Source organism: Colletotrichum siamense (genome assembly GCF_013390195.1).
Source record: "Colletotrichum siamense strain Cg363 chromosome Unknown KSG_Cg363_contig05, whole genome shotgun sequence".
NCBI lineage: Eukaryota > Fungi > Ascomycota > Sordariomycetes > Glomerellales > Glomerellaceae > Colletotrichum > Colletotrichum siamense.
The window spans coordinates 2,186,730-2,207,209 of record NW_023501018.1 but is presented as its reverse complement, the minus strand read 5'-3'; the positions used below and the strand labels follow the sequence as shown (position 1 = coordinate 2,207,209).

General features: G+C 52.3%; 9 protein-coding genes across 9 annotated transcripts; 4 read left to right on the top strand and 5 right to left on the bottom strand.

The window, feature by feature from the left end:
* Window positions 1–366: 366 nt before the first annotated feature.
* On the bottom strand, window positions 367–1,197 carry CGCS363_v008188 (uncharacterized protein; the record flags this gene model as incomplete). Its single annotated transcript, XM_036640037.1, has 1 exon — window positions 367–1,197. The coding sequence occupies one exon, from the start codon at window positions 1,195–1,197 to the stop codon at window positions 367–369; it is 831 nt and encodes a 276-aa protein (XP_036494451.1).
* Window positions 1,198–1,739: 542 nt separating this feature from the next.
* FIG4 (Polyphosphoinositide phosphatase) lies at window positions 1,740–4,124 on the top strand (the record flags this gene model as incomplete). The annotated part of the gene is made up of 2 exons (XM_036640036.1): window positions 1,740–1,742; window positions 2,265–4,124. The coding sequence occupies 2 exons, from the start codon at window positions 1,740–1,742 to the stop codon at window positions 4,122–4,124; spliced, it is 1,863 nt and encodes a 620-aa protein (XP_036494452.1).
* Window positions 4,125–4,364: 240 nt separating this feature from the next.
* CGCS363_v008186 (uncharacterized protein) lies at window positions 4,365–5,913 on the bottom strand (the record flags this gene model as incomplete). Its single annotated transcript, XM_036640035.1, has 6 exons — window positions 4,365–4,399; window positions 4,464–4,515; window positions 4,566–5,021; window positions 5,089–5,670; window positions 5,722–5,783; window positions 5,847–5,913. 6 exons carry the CDS (start codon window positions 5,911–5,913, stop codon window positions 4,365–4,367), a joined length of 1,254 nt encoding a protein of 417 aa, XP_036494453.1.
* Window positions 5,914–6,705: 792 nt separating this feature from the next.
* CGCS363_v008185 (CCA tRNA nucleotidyltransferase) lies at window positions 6,706–8,352 on the bottom strand (the record flags this gene model as incomplete). The annotated part of the gene is made up of 2 exons (XM_036640034.1): window positions 6,706–6,980; window positions 7,035–8,352. The coding sequence occupies 2 exons, from the start codon at window positions 8,350–8,352 to the stop codon at window positions 6,706–6,708; spliced, it is 1,593 nt and encodes a 530-aa protein (XP_036494454.1).
* Window positions 8,353–11,645: 3,293 nt separating this feature from the next.
* Window positions 11,646–12,472, top strand: CGCS363_v008184 (uncharacterized protein; the record flags this gene model as incomplete). Its single annotated transcript, XM_036640033.1, has 2 exons — window positions 11,646–11,997; window positions 12,054–12,472. 2 exons carry the CDS (start codon window positions 11,646–11,648, stop codon window positions 12,470–12,472), a joined length of 771 nt encoding a protein of 256 aa, XP_036494455.1.
* A 1,356-nt stretch (window positions 12,473–13,828) lies between these two features.
* CGCS363_v008183 (uncharacterized protein) lies at window positions 13,829–14,239 on the top strand (the record flags this gene model as incomplete). The annotated part of the gene is made up of 3 exons (XM_036640032.1): window positions 13,829–13,835; window positions 13,899–14,024; window positions 14,085–14,239. 3 exons carry the CDS (start codon window positions 13,829–13,831, stop codon window positions 14,237–14,239), a joined length of 288 nt encoding a protein of 95 aa, XP_036494456.1.
* Window positions 14,240–14,465: 226 nt separating this feature from the next.
* SYF1 (Pre-mRNA-splicing factor SYF1) lies at window positions 14,466–17,058 on the bottom strand (the record flags this gene model as incomplete). The annotated part of the gene is made up of 3 exons (XM_036640031.1): window positions 14,466–16,706; window positions 16,766–16,936; window positions 17,002–17,058. The coding sequence occupies 3 exons, from the start codon at window positions 17,056–17,058 to the stop codon at window positions 14,466–14,468; spliced, it is 2,469 nt and encodes an 822-aa protein (XP_036494457.1).
* A 1,061-nt stretch (window positions 17,059–18,119) lies between these two features.
* Window positions 18,120–19,354, top strand: vma-8 (V-type proton ATPase subunit D; the record flags this gene model as incomplete). The annotated part of the gene is made up of 9 exons (XM_036640030.1): window positions 18,120–18,134; window positions 18,211–18,323; window positions 18,395–18,405; window positions 18,457–18,782; window positions 18,839–18,887; window positions 18,939–18,948; window positions 19,003–19,043; window positions 19,100–19,155; window positions 19,208–19,354. 9 exons carry the CDS (start codon window positions 18,120–18,122, stop codon window positions 19,352–19,354), a joined length of 768 nt encoding a protein of 255 aa, XP_036494458.1.
* Window positions 19,355–19,504: 150 nt separating this feature from the next.
* On the bottom strand, window positions 19,505–20,374 carry usp102 (U1 small nuclear ribonucleoprotein usp102; the record flags this gene model as incomplete). Its single annotated transcript, XM_036640029.1, has 3 exons — window positions 19,505–19,908; window positions 19,982–20,295; window positions 20,349–20,374. The coding sequence occupies 3 exons, from the start codon at window positions 20,372–20,374 to the stop codon at window positions 19,505–19,507; spliced, it is 744 nt and encodes a 247-aa protein (XP_036494459.1).
* Window positions 20,375–20,480: the final 106 nt, after the last annotated feature.

Here is a 20,480-nt window from a genome sequence, read left to right as displayed (position 1 = left end):
AATACACTTCGGTCCATCCCGATACTGGTTAGGGGCAGTTGAAGTCTCTGACTATGGTTGAAGTCTCTGATCGTGATGACGTGTCATCATCACAAATCATCGTCACAAGCATCAACAACGCGTTTCAGCCGTTATACAGGCAAAATTGATATGTATACGTAGCTACCGACGAAAACAATGGACGACGGTATATTTTTTGTGTTCTGGTGCGCTTGTGGCTAACCTTTTGGCAATCTTGTTGGCTACAATCATGGATTTGATGATTGACCATCATATGACGACACGATTAAGATCTATTGCGCGCGAACGCACGATGAAAATTTGGATTGCTTGCTGATGTTCAATATTGGCAGCAAATCCTCCCTTTTATAGTTCGATATCGTCAAATATATGCTCTGTCCCATCAAAGTTGACGAACGAATGGCGGAAATGGCCCTCGATCTGGGGTAGACGATACCCAATCTCCATAGCGCAGTCACGTAGATATTCCATGAAATCCCGAGTGTCATTCTCATCGTTGTTCCACTTCGAATACGTCTTCCTGATGTATCGCTTTAGATCGCCGAAGTACTCTTCGATGGGGTTGAAGTCTGGTGAATACGGAGGCAGAAACTCGAGATGGACACCTGATACCCGGCATAAACCCTCGATTTCAGGTATACGATGGCAGGAGAGGTTATCCATAACGATGACAGAGTTTGGCTCTGGAAAACGCCCACATTTCGGGATAAGGCACTCCTGTAGCCAACGAAAGAACCCATCGCCGTCAGTCGTACCATAATACGTAGTCAAGTGTAGGATACCGCTCAACGTGAGGGCTGGCAGGATCTGTACGCGAGAGTTCTGAAACCGATCAATCTCTGCAGTTCGAAACGCAGCAAGCCCTTTCGGCGCCCATCCAGTCCTCCGTATCCCAGTATCCTTATTGACGCCGGATTCGTCGACGAATACCAGCTGGTCGGGGCGATATCGTCGTATACGGTACAAGTACTCGTATCGTAGTTCGTCACTTCGCTGAGCAGCAATAATCTTGGACTTCTTGTTCGTCCAGCCAGCTGAGTTTAACTGTCGACTGATTGCAGAACGACTGATCTGGATCTCGAAGGCTTCAAATAGGAAATCTTGCATCTCTTCAAGAGATAGATCGCTGCGGTACTGCAGTAGTTCAAGAAGCTCTGTACGATGCCATATTTCCATCTTTTGTCGACTCTGGCGGCACCTCTTATATCTCTGCACTTCGCCAGTGATATTACGTCGTGATCTATGTCGTCGAATCGTTCGTTCGGTACAGCCAACGATACTTGCCAGCTCGTGGGTCTTTTGGTCTTCGAATGGCAGTATCATCGCGATCGTCGATAGCTGTAGATTCGATATTCTGGGCGCCATTGTATCGTCGTCGTCGCCCGGCGTCTTTCTCGATGTATCTGATATAATAAACCACGGACATGTACTGACCAGCGGCAAACTGTAAGTAACAGGGCACAATCTATACAGCAGTAGACTCTTGCTCAATATCGTGAACAAGCTGAGCTATCAGGAGAGTCATTAATCCTGTTGACTGCCAAAGCATTTGCTCTGAAGAACCGTATCAAGCCCCTTGGTATGCTTATATATTACTCAGAGCCATACAAACCGTATGCTGAGTAGATATATAAAGTCATACAGCAGGTCTCTTCTTCTGTTCCTCAGCAAATGTCATCTTGATCTCTCATGACGAAAATAGACCTTTTGTTGGTCGAATGGTATGGGGATGAGGTGACTAGCTGGGTTGGCAATGCCTCGATGGGTAGATTGACTGCTACGGAAGCATGAAATACACACCTTATGTCTCTATCGTGTAGTTATACGTTTGAATACTACTGGGACTATAGTGATTGACGGCAATTGAGGTGTTGGTGATGACTTTGACGCGTTTTGCGTGCGATGCAGAGAAATGCGCGTCACAGCGTAAAATTGGCTTTTTTTCATGTTTTTGCATAAGCGGGGAAAAAAAAGGGGGGCGGACGCTGTCAACGCAACGGAGTGTACATTGACCAAGCTGGTAAGCAGACTGGCAATCTCATGTGATGCGCCGATACTGAAACGAAGAACCAGCGCTGTCGATCTACGGACGTACGGCCTACATCACGATAATAGCGAGGCGTTCCCGTTTCTTCGCTGGCGCAAGATTTCTCAAACGAGGAGCCAACGATCTGGTAAGCACCCGTCATAATAAGTCAGCCTCCATTTGGATGCGCAGAAGTAGCCACTGACCTCCGGCGAAGGGTTACGTTGCCAATGATGTCGAAACCGAACAGATAGTTTCAGAGGCTCTTACCACGTCTTTCCATGCACCTGGCCCAAGGCTCTTCTCCAGCCCGCAGTACACGTCCTATGTACAGCACAGAGGAAGCATTCCCCTCTACTGGACGCAAGACAACACAGGCGTAACCCCCAAGCCTCCGATCGAGCTGAACCTGGTGGATCCGTTCTACAGCGCTGCAGCCCTACACTTCGACAATCTCTTTGAGCGGTATGGCGCCCCAATCTACGTCCTCAACTTGGTCAAAGCCAGAGAGAGAACGCCACGAGAGTCAAAGCTCCTGTTGGAGTACACCAATGCGATCAATTACCTCAACCAGTTCTTGCCTGAAGGACGCAAAATAATCCACAAAGCTTGGGATATGAGCAGGGCCGCAAAAAGTCGCGATCAAGACGTTATTGGGACCCTGGAGCGCATTGCCGAAGATGTTGTTGTCACGACCGGATTCTTCCATGACGGCGACGGTAACATCAATCCAACCAGCGTCCAGAATGGAGTGGCCCGGACCAACTGCATCGACTGCTTAGACCGCACAAACGCAGCGCAATTTGTTATTGGGAAAAGGGCGCTCGGCCACCAGCTTCATGCCTTGGGAATTCTCGAGGACACATCTATCAATTACGACACCGACGCCGTCAATCTTTTCACGCATATGTATCACGATCATGGTGACACCATAGCTGTTCAGTATGGCGGTTCCCAGCTTGTCAACACTATGGAGACATATCGCAAGATCAATCAATGGACTAGCCATTCTCGCGACATGATTGAGAGTTTCAAACGATACTACAACAACTCATTCCTTGACGGACAGCGCCAGGAGGCCTACAACCTGTTCCTTGGAAACTATATCTTCGCCCAGGGACAGCCAATGTTGTGGGATTTGGCGACCGATTACTACCTCCACCATGCAGATCCCCGCACATGGTCCGAAAAGACTAAACGGGACTACATCGATTGGTTTACACCGGAGAATCTACAGGAGCGCAAATTCCCAGCCTACAGCCCACCTCCTGGCGATGCGAAGAAGATGCCCGTATCCTTTTTTGACGACTATTGGGTCGAGTACTACAGGCCATCCACCCTTTCGTCATTTCTCAAAATGTTTCCGTACAAGATGAATTCTACCATCAAATATATACCGTTCAAATCCACCCAAGACGGTCGATATGACCTGAGCCCTTTCAGAGTGCGCAATGAGACCGACATGGATGCGCATGAGAAAAAAAAGCCGAAGAAGGAGGTGACGATCGTTGATCCGCAGGACTATCGGTCTCCGCCAGATCTAGACGCAGCATCTGTCATATCGGACCGAACAACAGGCGGTAAAGGAATCTCGATCCACCGCTGGTTGCAGCCGATGCAGGAAAGGGTTGTTGGCCATCATGGAATCATGAAGGAGACGCAGGCGGAACCTCAGGGATCGCCCAAGACGAAGCCCACAGCCCAGGAGAAGACAAAAGCAGCACAATGGACATTTACGAAGGTGGTCAACGAGTCTCTGAACCCGTCAGTCAGTCAACAAGAAGCCGAGGATTATGAGCGGTACATCAGCCACCCACAGAATCTGCCCTTGGTTGTATCAGCCGAGGCACAGGCTGAGAACCAGTCTGAATACCAGGATTATGTCCAGAGCAGCTGGCAAAGCGACCCGCTTACGCCTGTGGGTGCTGAGGAAGATATCGCTGTCTACACCGAGCTGCTCAAAATTGGAAGCAACCCGCTCACAGTGACAGAGGAGGATGCACAAAAAAAGCGATACAAAGCGTATAGAAAATGGTTGCGCGGGAAGTCCTTCTTCAAGCAACAGCCTCTGGACTGAAACCAGTATTATCCGGCAGCTCGCTGGCCTTTGCCTCCGCATCACTAAATAGGCCCGAGAGTCTAGGCTCTACGTCACACAACGGTGCGAATTGCTGTCGCGGGGATATGCCAGCGGACTTGAATATAGTAGACAGCAATCGTGCCAGGCTGGCCAAGGCCACAAAAGCTTCTTGCGGTGCCTTGTCTTGCGGCACTCCTTGAATATCCTTCAAATTCAGCCAACACACGCTTACGGCTCTCAGTACCTCAATTGAATGCGCTGGATCTGCAACTCTAGACCAGCAATTCAGCAAGACGGTCGACAGCGCCTGAGAAGCTGCCTGGACACATTCTGGACGAGTAACGATGAAAGGGTCGGACAGAATGGTCGTCAGCATGGACAGCAAACCCTAATCGTATGTAAGTAACGAAATAAAAACAAGTAGCATCTGCTTCTGACCTTGACGTGCGGGATAGTAAACGTGCCCAGTCTGCGGACGACTGACGAAACCTGCCGTGACAGCACTTCGACAATGCCGGCATAATCGGATGCATGCCAGTAACCGGCCAAAATGGCCTCCCTGAGCAACCTGGTAAGAAAATGATTCTTTTGAGAGCCGGTGCTTGGATCTGGAAATTGGACATCTGCCAACCGTATTACAGCACCGTACGCCGGAATAAGGAGCTGGATCGATTCATCCTCATGTGTCAAGGTCGGCAAGGACATCAAGGAGGGAAAGATGGATTGCTCAAATATTTCACCAAGCCCTGTAGCCCTTAGCATACTGGCAGTGGATCGCTCAAGGAACTCCTGCAGGATAGCAAGGCCCCGCGCCTTGTATGCAGTGTCTGTGTCGTCTATGAGACACAGAATAACGGGGACAAAAAGAGGCCATTTTGTGGCAATAATGTGCTCCTGGACCGTTCGTTACTTAGATGTGTTCAGCGCGGACTGACCCCTTTTTTTTTTTTTTTTAACTCACATCTGACTGCTCGACAGTCCAGGCGAAGACAGTGACAGCATGCGACTGGGTACTTTTCCATGGTTTCGTGTCTGTGCCACTAGAGAGAGCGCTTCCAGTGACCTCATCGTGATCATCGTCACGATAATAGGCTTGCCTGCCAGCTGAAGTGAGACGGCTGGAGGAGTAACGAGAAAAGATTGGCCGGATAAATCTTTCCAGAACTACTGAGGTGATGAAAGCGGTTTTTCGATGCCCGTCGCTTAGCGCATGATCCAACAGGTCTTTGGCTATCGAGGCCGTTGTCGGCGCCGACCAGTCTTCATGGCCGTCTGTGTACGCGGCCACAGCCAGTAATATGTCATCGTCAAGGCATAATGAGTGATGCACGACGAGGCTGAGAAGGACGCCTAGGACGTCGTCCACGGGAGCAGCATTGTCAGATGATGGACAACATAGAGGCAGGCCATCCGGGGTTCGCTCGAGGAGCATCGTGGCATAGTTGGCTAATCTGGCAGCATTTTCAGCATCTTCAGATCTCCTCTCAATGCGATCAGTCTGCTTCAGGCAGAGAGATACCCCCTCGATGACACGGCGTTCCGGCTGCATCAATTTAGTCAGGGTTGGAACCCTTGGCGAGGGGAAAAAACTCACCAAGGTCTGGCATTCGGACAACCCGTTGGCAATGTCGAAGAGAGTATAACGTTGTGGCAGGACTATCTTTGATTGTTAGTCTCTAAATAGCGTCGCGTGTTTCCTCGGTGGCCGTAACCACCCACCTTGTGCTAGCTTGAATTGGATAGCCGCATTGGGTTGTTGCAACTGCGCAACGAGGGTGCGGAGCATAGCGCCGCCTTTCAAGTAGGGTTGGGCTTGGCTGAGGTACGTGACTGCCAGCTGCAACGTTCAACGGGGATTAATTTCGGTCGCAGTGAACTTGAGAAATGGGTGAATCGCAAACGGCGGTCACAACCTCCAGGCGAAGAGGATAGTTGTTTGGGCAAAGTGGCTAAGGATCCTAACTACCTAACCTACCTAGGTACCCAAGGTAGAGAGCAGCTGACTCAACAAAGGGGGCTTGGTGAGCAACGGCGCAGCGCTTCCCCCTGGGCCCTCGCGGTATTGGGGAAAGGGGAAAAAAAAAAAAAAAGGGGAAGAAGAAGAAGAAGAAACGGCCTGTACTTTTTTTTTTTTTTTTTTTTTTTTTTTTTTTTTTTTTGGCGCCATGTCCATCCATGTTTATGTGACTGACTAAGTGACCAATGCCCGGCTTAGACAATCATATTGCATTCGTCAACAAAACGGAGAGAAGAGAGGGAATAATCGCTTTGGCAAACGACCCGCCCGCTGTGCTGGTCATGGCGGATCGCATAGTTGACGCTGCGAAGAAAAGGTTAGAAGGGAAGAAAGGAAGTCTGTTTATTGCACTACAGAGCGCGTCAACTATAGTGCAATAAACAGACTTCATTTGCAGCCCACTGTCCTCTGGCGTTGGTCTTCAACATCTACCGTACACCTTTATGGCCAGTCCCTACGATTGACGAGGCAAACATCAAGCCCGCCCCGCGCCCCCCCTCCCACCTTTTTCTTTATGCTCTTATTTCGGCTTCCCACTGATGTAGCTGTCTGGAAAGGCTCTCAGTTCTGCCGTTGCATGCCTGCGATTCCAAGCTCTTTAGAACGTTGCCTCACTTCGGCTATCGCACCAGCTGGATCGGTTTCGCCGCGGTGGCGGAGCTGCCACGCCACACACACTTCCAGGGCTTGCCCCATCCATTTACCTGGGCGAACACCAAGCTCCTTCGTTAGTAACCGACCGTCTACTAGGCGTCTCAGTGATGGGGCATCCATAACGTCCAAATCAGCCAGGTGGTCCAAGAAACATTTCCAGCCTGTGAGGAATCCCGAAACGTCTGCAATGGTGTTAGCTACAAATCTTCACTGAGATCAATTTTATAAGTGCTCACCTGAATCGGAGAGGGATTCCAATTTGTCCGTGGCCTCAACGAGAATGGCATATACAATTTGAGTCTGCCAGTGGCCTCCTTGAGCATCCCATTTTCGGACTGCCATACCGACAATATCTCTTTGAGAAAAGGGCGGGTTCTTGGCACAGACATTGTCCTTCATGGCTGTGATCTGGCGGCAATGACGGGATGCCCCGGTGATCATGTCACACAGTTTATTCGGACCCTTGATGCCTTCTCGCGCCACCAGTGTGGTCACGGGTATAGTTCCCTTACTCTTTGGAAAGGCAACCTCGTCCTTCACATGTGAGTATGGTATGACTGCAGCCAATGCCCACGCCAAGTAAGCAGCCTCGTCTGTGGCAACGAGAGTGTTGTAAATGGATCCCGGCACGCGATCGCGAAAGAGAAGATCGAGACAGCCATAAGCAAGCTTCCACTTGGAGAGATCTGGTGCAGGGCACTGCTCGCCACTTGGATCTGTGAAGATGGCCTCGTAAAGCCCAAGGTTATGTATGAGTTCGAGAGCTTTCCGGGGATGTCTACCCTTGAGCATCTTCTCGACTTCGACCCCAACCCTCTCGCGACTGATCTTGAGTTTCAATGCATCCAGCACAGAAGGCTCCGCCATGACTGCCGTTGCAGCAGGGTCTATGTCGAAGTCCAGACGACTGGCAAAGCGAACTAACCTCAGGACCCTCAGCGGGTCGTCCGTGAATGTCTGAAGAGGAGACATTGGGGTCCGAATGAGTCGCGACGCCATGTCCTTAAGACCACCTGTGAGGTCCTCGATGAGACCAGTATGCAAATTGTAGAATAGGGCGTTGATGGTGGCATCCCGACGCATAGCATCCTCCTCGGCTGTGCCAAACTCCATGATTGGGTTGCGACTGTCTTGGGTGTAAGTCTCCTTTCGAAGGTTAACAAAATCGACGTCTAGGCCAAATATGCGGGAAGTGGCAGTCTCGAGGTGTTTGGACTTGTCTGGGTTGGCGGCAATCTTGTGGATGCTCCCCAGATCATCAGGGCTGATGTTGTGCTTCCTCCTGTTTTCCGAGTCGTCGCAATAGTCACGCATCTTCTGGCTGAAGGTATAGCCGGTCATGACATTGATAGCCGTGTCAATGTCATGACTCTCGATGCCAAGGAGCTTGTCGCGAACCCAGCCACCAGCCCAACGAAGGACCAGAGGAGGATCTGAAGGGCGACACGTCCTGTCGATCGAAGCAGCTACCTCGACGAGAAGTTCTTTCAGCTGCTCTTCCTTGGCAGTAAGTTGAAGGACGGGCGTCCCAATGGTGGTGGCTGCAGCGGCCATGTTGCGAGAAGGCGGAACAGGACGGCCCAGGAAAGTGTCAAAGTTCCTCTTCATGGGGTAGACCGCCCAACAACGTTTCCAGTTCGTGGCAGCTCGAGCACAGGCATGTATCATGTCATGACACACCTAGGGCAAGGAGGACGGCCAGGAAAGCTTTGGAAGTTGTTGTGCCGAGTCTCTTGCTGAGAAGGCGGACAGTGGAATAGCGCTACTTCGTCTTGTGGCCGTGCAGGTAGATGATGGGGTTGCAGTGCAGTCTGAAGCGGGGCTGGGTGCGGAATGGTTCATGAAAATGGGATGATATGAGGCAGCGGTGGGTTTGGAAATCTGGTGAGACAAGCGGGTAGGAGAGATGTGTGTCAAGATACGGTTCCACCGACTTGACTCACAGGCTGCAAGTTCCAAGTGTTCAGTCGAGGGCGGAGTGACGCTCCTCAACGCCGAGGTCGAGGTGCCCGGGCCTTAACTTAAAGTACCTTAGAAGCAAGGTTTGGTAGACCGTACCTGGTAGCGCACGTGTGTCCTGGGCCTGCCCTCCCCGACACACCAAGTGCTGGGTCCCGCCCGTAGGGTCACCCTGAACAGGTAGGTCGTTACGTAAGCCACCTAGATACCTGTGTACTATGCAGTAGAAGCCCGCGCAACTCAGAGTTCTTCCTTGGTGCCGTTAAGGATTTACGTGATTGCTTTAGCCTTCGCTGTCATACACAACCTTCTTTTCTCTGAAGTGTACAGTCAGAAGTAGAGGTGAACACCAACACATGGTCGTCGTACACCAGCTCAAACTGCCAAGGCCCGCCGCAGAAAACTGTTGACTTTGCCCTTCCTCCCTCTCTGCGTCTCCGTTGAAAAGTTCGGGAGACTCATTGGACGAGACCGTTCTGCCCACACTAGCCGAGGGGAACATGTCGCCATGCATAGCTTCTGGATCCTCACCTCAGCCTACTACCCAAGTACTTATCCAGAGCTTAATTGGGTTAAGGTAGACCCGAGACCCCTGCCGTAGACTGATTTAGGCTTGTCTTGTAGCTTAATCGCGACAGGGACTTGATCGTCGGATTTACGCCGACCCTCTTGATAGAGCCCACCGTCTTCTCTCCATGTTATTTTTCTTTCCTTCGCTTTTGCTGCAACCCCAGCACGCACCCTTGTGCTACATCTCCCCAATCCCCCTCTGTTTTGTCTCCGTGCTCTCGAGAAACAGGATCGGCACTGCTCTGGTAAAACTTCATGCGATTGGCCCTCCATACACCGTGATGCGTTTGGCAACTCGGTTGCACCGACGGCCGGTGCGCAATCTGCCAAACAACGTCCGTCTCATGAATCAAGGTTTCCTTGCCCTGAATGGGTGGCCTGATGGGCGGGCGGCCTTGGTGCATTCGCACGCCAGCGCCTCCTCGCCCCATCCGCTGCCCGCACGCTGTCGAGACCAATCTTCTTAGCCCATGCCCGACATATGCGCACGTCAACGTTTGTATCCGTATCTTAGCGTCGTCTTATGACAGGCTCGCCTGTAAGTCTAAGTACTCGTGCTCCATGGTGTATCGCGCATGGTCCAGACGGCCCTGAGGAGCAGGACAGCGGTCGCCGTCCTCCACAACTAGATTTTAAAATACCGCCCAGGCTTTTGGTCATGGTCATTGCCAGCTGCAGACAGATCAGCCTGGCTTACTTGGGATCGCCCTGCTTGTCGTCACGTACGCAGACTTGGCCCCGGCCCATTTCCAGTCCGCATTAGGGGACTTCGTATGTAGTTGGCCGCGAATCCGCTGCCCAGTCTGCTCGGCCTTGCACCCAGGGGAGATCAGGTCACTACTTGCCTCACGCGCTGGTGAGGCGCTGATGATTTCTCGCACTCGGTATCCTTCTCCTTGTCTCATGTCTGTTCGCCGTTCTCATGCTGTCTCCCAGCGCACTACAGCGTACCGCTCCGCATCTTATCGCAACGTTCCGCCCCGTCTTGTGTTGCTTGATGCAGGGTTGTCCAGGCTACTGCGGCAGATCGTGAGCAGCAGTGCGCGCCGTTGACGCCGGCTATTGTGTCGTTCGATTCGGTCTTCCCTTACCTAAACTTCTGGCTCGTATTTCCTGTGGGTGGCCCCGTTGCTGCAGATCCGGTTTGGACGCACCCGTCGCGAATCGAGGTTCGAAACGCCCCCGCCCACTCCCCGTATCGAAACGCGCAAGGCACTTCGGCTGGACCTTTTTATATGCTGGCCCGTTGCTTTCTTTACCCCCAGCTTAAATGCTAGAGGGTGAACGAAACGCTGACCTCCAATTATTCGGTGCAACCCATGGTCCTCGTGTCGATCGCCCGGTGGTTACCTAGGTATCCTCCTTCGACTGCCGCTATGCAACTGCCAACAGTACCTCAAGGCTAGCTAAGGTGGGTATGTCGATACGCTGGTACACGCCCGTACACTATGGTGAAATCTCTCCTTGCCAACGGTACCGATGTGTAGTCCTGTTGTTCGTCAAGAGGGGTTCAACTAACAAGCAAGTGAATGATGTTCCTAGGCCAAGTCGCTCCTCAATAATATGAACATGCAATAACATAAACCGTCCTGTTGAACAGGCCACCAGGATTCCCAGGCATGCAGGCATGCAAGTCATCGGCTTGTGGGCCTGCACCCGCCCGTGCCGTCCCCTTTCCCCTTCTTTTAGAACGTTTGCTGCGTCTTAATGGATCAGCTCAAGGCTTAATCCCATCCCCGGTTATGGGCTCGGGCTTTTCAGCTGACATTCGGCCACACCAACTCCGGAACCTTGATACCACCCTCGTCGTCAACCAACCCGTCTCTCACACCCTGGCCCGAGGCTCGCATGAGGCTCTGCTCTTACAGCTTCGCCACAACTTGCTACTCGGCAGTTTTCATTCCAAGGCATCAGCGCTTCTCGCGCGCCTGGTCCTGAACACTTCCGCACTCCTAGTCGCATCGGGGTTCTCTCGTAAAAGGAAAAAAAACATGTTTGGCTTGGCAGTTTGGGACGTCTGATGGACATCTAGTCAACCGCGCCAGGCATCATGGAAATCACACCAAGATGGAATAGATGGATAGGGGAGAGGCATAGCGTGTCATCCCGACATCAGTCATCGTGAAGTTGCTTTGACCCTGCGACGGAATCTTCCTATAAAGATGAGACAACGTCCCGCTCCAGTTCCCGTATACCATTCCTGTCTTCATCAAGCAATCAGCAGTCTTTTTCCAGGTGTCCTTCTCTCCTTTCAATCTTTCTTGTATTGTATAATTTCCCCCTGCCGGTCAGGACTTACCTTCTCTATCACAAGCAACATGTCTTACATGAAGAGCATCTTGGCTGTCGGCCTTCTGGCTACCGCCGACCTTGTTGCCGGACACGCCGCAATCGTCGGTGCCACTGGCGATGCTGGTGGTCAGGGTATGGCTATCGGCATCGACTCCAGTACTCCCCGTGATGGTACCCGCCGCAACCCCTTCCAGCAGGACAGCACCCGCTTCAAGGGCGACGCCGCCGATACCTTCGGTGAGACTGTCGGTGGAGGCACCAATAACCTCGAGACGGGCACCAAGGCTATCATGGCTGAGACCGGCCAGATGCTTCCCCAGGTCAGCGCTGGCGGCTCCATTGACATGACTCTTCACCAGGTCAACGGTGATGGCGGTGGTAAGCAGTAGAAATCTATAACTCGGTTGCTTGACAGTCGATTGACAAGTGCCCAGGCCCCTACGACTGCATGATCAACGCCGATGCCACCGGTGCACAGTGGACTAATATCAACGTTGTCACTACCCCGCCTGGCCAGAACTCCCGCAACCGTGACGGTGCCATGACCGACTTCCCACTTAAGGCTGCTATCCCGGCTGATCAGACCTGTACCGGCACTGTCGCCGGCCAGTCTAATGTCTGCCTGGTACGCTGCCAGAATGCCGCACGTGCTGGGCCCTTCGGTGGTGTGGTTCCCGTTCAGATGGCTGGCACTACTACACCGGCCGCCGCTCGCCGCAACCTGATGCTTGCCATGAAGAGAAGTGAGGATCTTCTTGCCAAGATGGTCAAGCGCGCTCAGTTGGCTGCTGCTGCCCCCGAGGATGATCCTGCCTACTTGGCCGAGCTTCGCGCCGACGGTGAGGAGATTTAAAGCGGTTTTTCTCGGATGGAATATGAGGTTGTCGCGGGGCTTAGTGCAAGGAAAGACGCGGAGGCGGGAAGGATTGGCGATGGCGAAGGTGCTGATCTGATAGTGATGTTGATGCCTATCAAACCGTGTTTGGAGGTGGCTTGACTGCGTCTAGTCGTCGACAGTACACAATTCCATTCTCTGACTGCTGTGCTCATACTTGAAAGTCCATGATGCATCTTGACTGGCTTGACGATCCAGGGTGACCGGTAACGTGGCTGCAGTTTACCGCAATGATTCTGCCCGTTTGGCCCCCCTGTTCATCTCAAGCGACCTTGTGAATGACACCCTCATGATGAGTTCATCTTGACTATAAACGACCCTGGAAGCATAGAGTGGTGCGGCCGCAGACTGGTATAAGGGGCCGAGTAACTTGAGGCGAGTATTTTTTCCAGTCGAACGGATGACGCGTGACGTCAATGGCAGCCGCAGATCCTCGTCACCTTCCCCGCGAAAGTTTGATTATGTGCAGGGAAGGGCCTCCCAGCATGCACATACACACCAAGCCCGAAGTCCACCGCCAATAAGAGAGGCATGCGACAGCGCCCTCTTACGGAATCCGGCATAGCATGTCGACAAGCTAAAGTGCCAAGAGACGATGAGCGTTTCTCCAAAGGAGCAGATGTCTTGCAGAGACAGTGAAGTCGACTTAGATCCCTCATGTGTGCATCGCTTTTTGCCCCTCCGTCTCGTAGTCGCTCATATAGATACCCTCAGAAAGGGATTGCCCCCTAGTATGTGGGCTTGTCCACGGAAGCTGGCTGGCCTAAGAGAACTCGATCCAATTGCACACGTCGATGAGAGGACAATCCATGCTTCGCCCATTCGTGTGGGAGGTTATTGGCAGATACCTTCCCCAATACTCCGCACGCCATACTTTCCGGTACAAGCACTTAGTGTCGCTGACCTCACGTTGGCATAGTAGGCCAGACCAGCTCGTAGGTCCTTCTCTTGTCCAGTGGTATTAGACTCACCAAGCAACCCTACCTCACCTTCGTTCTTCGAGCAGTGGGAGTCTGCTGGTGCGTATGGGAAGATGCTTCAACGTACTACCCCGTCTCCTTCATAAACACGGCCACCCCCTCATTCCCGCCAGTTTGCCCAACTTACCTCCAAGCTAATCTACTCATTGCACCGTCTGACGTATGCAACAACCATCCCTACCTACTCAACCTCCATTATTCTAAACCCCGCATAACAAACACCTAGAATACAGTCCTAGCAGTCACTCAAATCAACTCAGACGCTTTTGCCGTTTGTCCGTATCTGCCACCGGTTCCAAAGTCGAGCACTGCAACGTTCCGTGCCCATCTTACAATGTCTAGTAAGCTCTCCACACGATGCCGGCTCGTTTACCTATAGCACGTGCTGATTCGTATCGGTATAGACGATCAAAGCCGCACCGATGCCATCCCCATCGAGACTCAAACGTCGCCGGTCGCTCTCAACGGAGAAGCCGCACCGGCCCTCTCTTCGTCGCCTGTAGATCGAAGGGCCAGCACTGATGAATGGGGTAAGTGTGCGAAGCCGCGTCCCGAGACGATCCGCAGTACTCACCGGTAACCTGGATCAGACGCTTCGAAGGTGCCGCCGAGTCGCTTTCAAAAGCGCAAAGGCTCCATTTATGCCACCCCCGGCTCTCGCGATGGCCATGTCGACAGGAATTATGCGACAGGCTTCCATGAGAAGCACACCGAGAAGGGCTACGGCAAGACCCCTGCTAAATAATTTGCCTTCGACACCCTTGGGAAGTAAACGTCTTACACTAAAGTCTGCACATCAGAATTTATCACGCTGTGTACGAATCGACAAGGAAAGAATTGAATTGGCGACACCGGATCAGAGATAATGTTTTGGGTGTGCCTGTTCTGAGTCTGCCTGTATAAAAATTGCTACACGTAGCCAACCATCGCCAGTGTATTGCCCAACTACAAAAGGGCAAGAAATTGATGTGTTATTCGTCAATGTCGTCAATATCAATTGCGTCTGGGTTGGCAGCAACAAGTGTGGTGTCTGTTGCGCCGACTTTTTGGGTGTCGCTTGCTGCCACGAAACCGGCTGGTGCTCTCGCCTGTCTCTCGAGTGCGGCCATGGCATCCGTCACTTCTGGGTCTGCCGAGTCGACGTCCGGCTGTCGCTGGCTACGAGCAAGCGCTTGCGATGCGATGAAGTTGACGTCGGTGTTGTACTGCGCCTGCACACTCCGCTTGATCCGAAGCATCTCTTTGAACGTATCCTCGTTGCCATGTTGCACTTCAAACGCTTCCCATTTGGCCCAAAAGTCTGGACTGGTACGTGGGTCGCAAAACTGTGAAGCGTGGCCATAAATAGCCCGCGCCCGATCAATTTCGCCAAGGCGCTTCTCCATGTCGGCAAACTTGAGACACATATCCCGTGCTTCGTTATCAGGCAGAGTAGAGATGGCCTTTTCGTAAATGGGTCTTGTTGACGGCAGTCCAAAATTGGACGCCGACTTGGTAATATAGAAGTTGAACATGTCTGCCCGGTCCTCATCGGCTACCGCGCGGGTGGCGCGTTCGTAGATACGCATGGCGTGTCGAGCAAGACCTCTTTCCTCTTCCAAGTTGCCGTACATAAGGTAAATTACCTTCGCAAACTTGGGCGGGCAGTCTTCGATCGCCTGTTCGAACAGGTCGCGGAGACGTTCGATGCCAATCTTACGATCAACGGCCTTCGTAAGGTAAAGATTCCACAGCTCGAATGCCACAGGATAGCTGAAGAGGTCCAGGCCACGTTCGTAAATCTTGAATGACTCTTCGTAGTATTGATTCTCCTCGAGCAAGTTGGCGTAGTTAACCACAGTCTGTGGCGTCGCGATCCGCAACTCGAATATCCGCTCATACACCTTGCGGGTGTCTTCCAGAGAACTAACGCTTTCCACGAGGTCCACGTAGAAACTCCAGAGCTTCCAACTTTTGTGCACGCGTTGTTGCGGCGATAAGGTCTCGTCAAAATAGTCGACTGTCGATCTTTTTGGCGCCTGAACTGCCTTCGCCATGATCCGGACGGCATCGTCAAAGTTCTCATTCCGCAGCTCCATTTCGGCCCATTCAATCCACATGTCTGCAAGTTCTGCTACGGACTTGAACGGTACCTTGACGGCCTTCTCAATGATAATGCGCGCGTTGCGAATGTCGCCACCCCGCTCATAGAATTTCGCGTAGTTGGCCCAGAGTTGATGGAAGGGCCCAACGGCCTTCTTCGGCTGTATCGTCGCGATGGCGGCAGTGTAGGTTTGCACAGCTTCTACCTGATTTTCACCCCAGAGTGCGACCCTCTTCTCCCACTCGGCAACGTTATTGGGGTTTTGTCGCAGAACGACGTCGTTCAGGAGAAATGGTCTCCGATCCATGAGCTGCTCAAACCGCATCATGCGTATGTCGAGCTCGAAGTCCGCCTCTTCGTCCACGATGCCCTTGTCTGCACGATCAGAAGCAACTTCCATGAGTGCCCCGATAATTGACTCTTCAAACTCGGCATACGAGTCAAAGACAAGCGTGAAGTCTCTGACCGTCATAACAGTCGTGACAGCCTCTTCAAAGACGTCTCGAGCACGTTCGAAGCTACCTCGTCGAATCCAATACGTTGCCAGCCCGCACCAGAGCTTGCCTCGTTGGTCGGCAAATCGAACGATACCACTTCTGATGATTCTTTCCACATCAATACCTGTTTCGTGCCCGGTCTCTATTTCGGCCGCGTGCTCCACGATCATGTCCACCATCTCGCTCCACAGCTCATAATGCCCCTTGCCACGCTTGCTTGTGAAGCGCAGGTTATTGAGAACATCAATGTACTTCTTCACGGCCTCAGTGTAGAGGCCAACCTGTGTAAGAAGCTCAATAAAGTCTTCGGCGTCTTCGGGATGGATCTGCATGTAACGACGCCAAACTTTGACAGCACTGATCCCCGCAGCTGAATTCGCGAAGGGCTTGTATAGAGCCCAGATTCGATTGTGCTGAGTAATTGGCAAAGCGCGGAGAGCTCGATCAAACGTTCTTCTTGTAGTGGTCACCAGCGGTTGCTGAAGCAAGAACTTGAGGTAAAGCTCCCATATTCGAGGCATCTTGTTGAGAAGAATCAGCCCCCGTTCGAAAAGCGTGTTTACTTTTCGATACTCTGCAGCGAATATTGCAGGGTTCAGTTTCGAGACGTGTTTGACGCGGAAGGTGAGGTGCTGTCGTGACTTTGTCAGCATGATAGGGAAGTTGAAACCTCAGGCGCACGCGCGCATACCATCTTCCACAGCTTGTACGATCGAGGGAGTTGAAGACAAGCTCTCTCAAGCACGAAGGCGCGCTCGCGAAGCGTCCCATGTTGTGTCTTGAATTGTATGTAGGCCAGCCATGGCTTCGTGCTGCCGGGATTTCGCAGAACATCCTGTTCGTAGACAGAATCCTCGTCACTCTAAGCAGGCGTTAGCATTTGAGTATAGGGGCGGGGGAGTCTCGAAGACGAAACTCTACACGTACAACCAAGTGTAGGTCTGCGCATCTTTGGGAGCCGTCAGGCAGCAGATGTGCCGGCATCTTGATGCTGTTCGCTTGCCCAGTAGTCGTGTGCAATAGAGGGCTGGGGAAGCAGGAGGGAGAAACGGGACATATGCGTCTGCAGAACGAAGAAGCGATTGACGAGTGGGTTTTCGATGCGATTCAGACAGAGGCCATTATGCGGACGAGGTCTCGGGGATCATCGCGGCGCCAGCTGCCGGGTAATAGATTGGGTATCGTAACATTGACGACGAGGAAACGATAATGAAGAGTCCTTCGCGACATCAACAAGCACTGACACTGGAGAAACCAGACCCACTTCTCTGTAGTTAGTCAGCGCGCGCCGCACTACCATGCTCACTGCACCTTAAGGTAGTGTAGTGTTGTCGCAGACGTCAGGCCCACTAATTATCGCAATTGAGGACGGAGCACCTCCATCTACCTAGATGGAGGTATCTGCATCATCTCCAGGTGCCCAGGTGCCCGAGGTACCTCAAACCGAGATATCCATAGTACTGATGCGTAAGATCCTAGCGCCTACACTACCATTGATGGTACAACTCGAGGCCAAAGAGCTCCACAGCTCGCTGCGGCCTAAGGTAGGTAGGTCCCTTTGAGATAGATAGGTAGCTACCTTCGCAGGCAACTGGCACCTGCCTGCCTGAACCCACCTACCAGCTGGCTAGGTACCTAATATTGCGTTCTATACTTTAGGTATCTATCTTGGGTAGGTACCTGACCTAGATGCCTACCTACGTAAGGTACCTTAGGTAGGCACCTAATGGGGCCCGGGCATCCTTAGGTACCTTACCTAGGTACCTTATCCAAGACAGGATACCTTTAGGTTGGTAGCTGCTGGAGCAACTACGGCAATTGAAGCACTGGATTGACGCAACGAACTTCCAATCGTCAACCTGCAACGACAACCGAACTCGACGCGCATTTTCTTGCCGGGGCGTTTACCATTCACCTCCTCAGTCTTCCCTTCTTTGCATTCTCGTCGCACGCCGCTTGTTAGCCGCCTTGTCCTACGGTCGTTGCATTCTTATCTACGTCGCTCTGGTCAACCGAAGCTCTCCTTTCTCGCAGCTCCAACCATCATGTCGGGCGCTCCTGTATGTGAAAGACTCCCGTACTGAAAAGGTACATTCTTCGGATTGCGTGGCTGACAGAGAGTTTGTTTTTGTGCAGGATCGAGAGGCCGTATTTCCCACGCGCCAGTCTTTGGGAATCATGAAGGCCAAACTCAAGGGTGCTGAGACGGGTCACAGTCTACTGAAGAGGAAGAGCGAGGCTCTGACGAAGTATGCCTCTTTGATATCTCGGAATGACTTCTTATCACGTGGACTGATTGCTGACATTCTCTGCATCGTAGGCGATTCCGAGGTTCGCCGCTTCACCCCTTTTCTCAGTTGCGCCGGCTAACAACACCCTAAGAGATTACAAGACGCATCGACGAGGCCAAGCGAAAGATGGGTCGCGTCATGCAGATTGCATCCTTTTCTTTAGCCGAAGTCACATATGCTGTTGGGGGTGACATTGGCTACCAGATTCAGGAATCGGCGAGATCTGCTAGGTTCCGTCTACGCACCAAGCAGGAGAACGTGTCTGGTGTCCTGCTTCCAGCTTTCGAGAGCTATGTCACTGAAGGTAATAATGATTTTGGCCTGACGGGCCTTGGAAAGGGCGGCCAGCAAGTTCAACGTTGCCGTGAGACGTATGCTCGCGCCGTAGAGGCCTTAGTTGAGCTCGCTAGTCTGCAGGTGCGCAACCTCGGAACATCCTCTTGTGTGCTTAGCAACTTAGCTGACGCCCGAAGACCGCATTTGTGATTCTGGACGAGGTGATCAAGGTTGTCAACAGACGCGGTAAGTCATCTAGGTCGATTTCGTGCCTTCTCGTGTACTGACGCTAGACAGTCAATGCCATGTAAGCGGCGCACAGCTATCTCGTGCATTCGATAGCCGTTGCTAACCATATCAGCGAGCACGTCATTATCCCTAGAACAGAGAACACCATCAAGTGTACGATCTGCCGGACTAAGTTGGTGGTGGCCATCGGCAAGCTAATTATGACATAGATATCAACTCAGAACTGGACGAGCTGGACAGAGAGGAGTTCTACAGATTGAAAAAGGTGCGCTTCGGTATAAGACGTTCTTGATCGACATCAACTGACGGTAGAGTAGGTGGCGAACAAGAAACAACGAGACACGGCAGCCGCAGACGCAGAGATCAAGGCGAAGAAGGCAGCCATGGCACACCAGGAGGCTGATAACAGGTCAGGACCTACCGACCTCCTCGCCGCTGACGATGACAATGATGTCATCTTTTAAACATCAAGCATCTCCATGCCGATGGGCCACGACGATTGTATTATAGCCTAGGTAGCTAGCCAATTTGGCCGTCCCTGATAAATAAGTCCCTTTCGCCCTAAGCCGAAATACCCACTGCCACTTGAGAATACGTAAACATGACCGTATGAACTACTGTCGCTGATACGTGACCTTGATTGTGTGCGAGTCTCCCAGTACCATGCCGGCCGTGTTCTCCTTCGCCGTAATGGCACCCTGTTCGCCGTCGTACTCTACGAAGGCTATGCCACGACGGCCAGGCACCAGACGGACCTCCCGAAAGCCCTCGAAACGTCCGAATATGCTGGTGACAGCCTCAATATCGTAGTCATCAGGGAGGTTCTGAACGAAGAGAATCTTGTTGGGCGGAAGGTACTCGTCTGGCACGACGGCCGTAGCAGAAGGGTTGGTGGACTTGAGGCCAGTGCCACGGGCAGCTTTGGCAGGTCGGCCTGTCATATCTGGTACGCTGCCGGCCGGCCCTGATCTCTTCAGTCGCTTCTGCTCCTCGGCGGCCTCGAAGGCCCTCTTTTTGTCTAAAATCGCAGTCATCAGTTGGGTGGTCCGAGAGGTATAAACCGAGCGAAAGACAGAGACGAGACAAAATACCTTTCTCAGCCAAGCGACGACGCTTATGCAACTCAAACTCTTCCTCATTGCCGGTGGTCTTGACTGTCGCGTCGCTCCTCGTTCGTGCCAGCGCAAGCTGCATAGGTTTATCGAAGAGTTCAAATCCCTGGACATCGTCGATAGCTTTTTGCGCAGACTCTGGGCTATCAAACACCACGAAAGCCTGTCCTTTGGCTCTCAGATTCGATTTGGCTACGATGTCGAGGATGTTGCCATACTCAGAGAAGATCTGGAGCAGAGCATCTTTCAGCTGGTCGATTTTGGCGCGTTCCTCGAGATTTCGCACATAGACTCTGTAGCACAAGTCAGCCAATGACCCGACGTGTCGAAGTGCAATGACACGCACGTGGTAATGGGAGCACTTGAAGCCATGCTGACAGTAAGCAGCGTTGTAGGTAATCAGTGAGCAAGAAGCCTCAACGACGAAGCTAAGGTTGAGAAGGCCCTGGTTGGGAAGTGAAGACGCGACACGTGACAC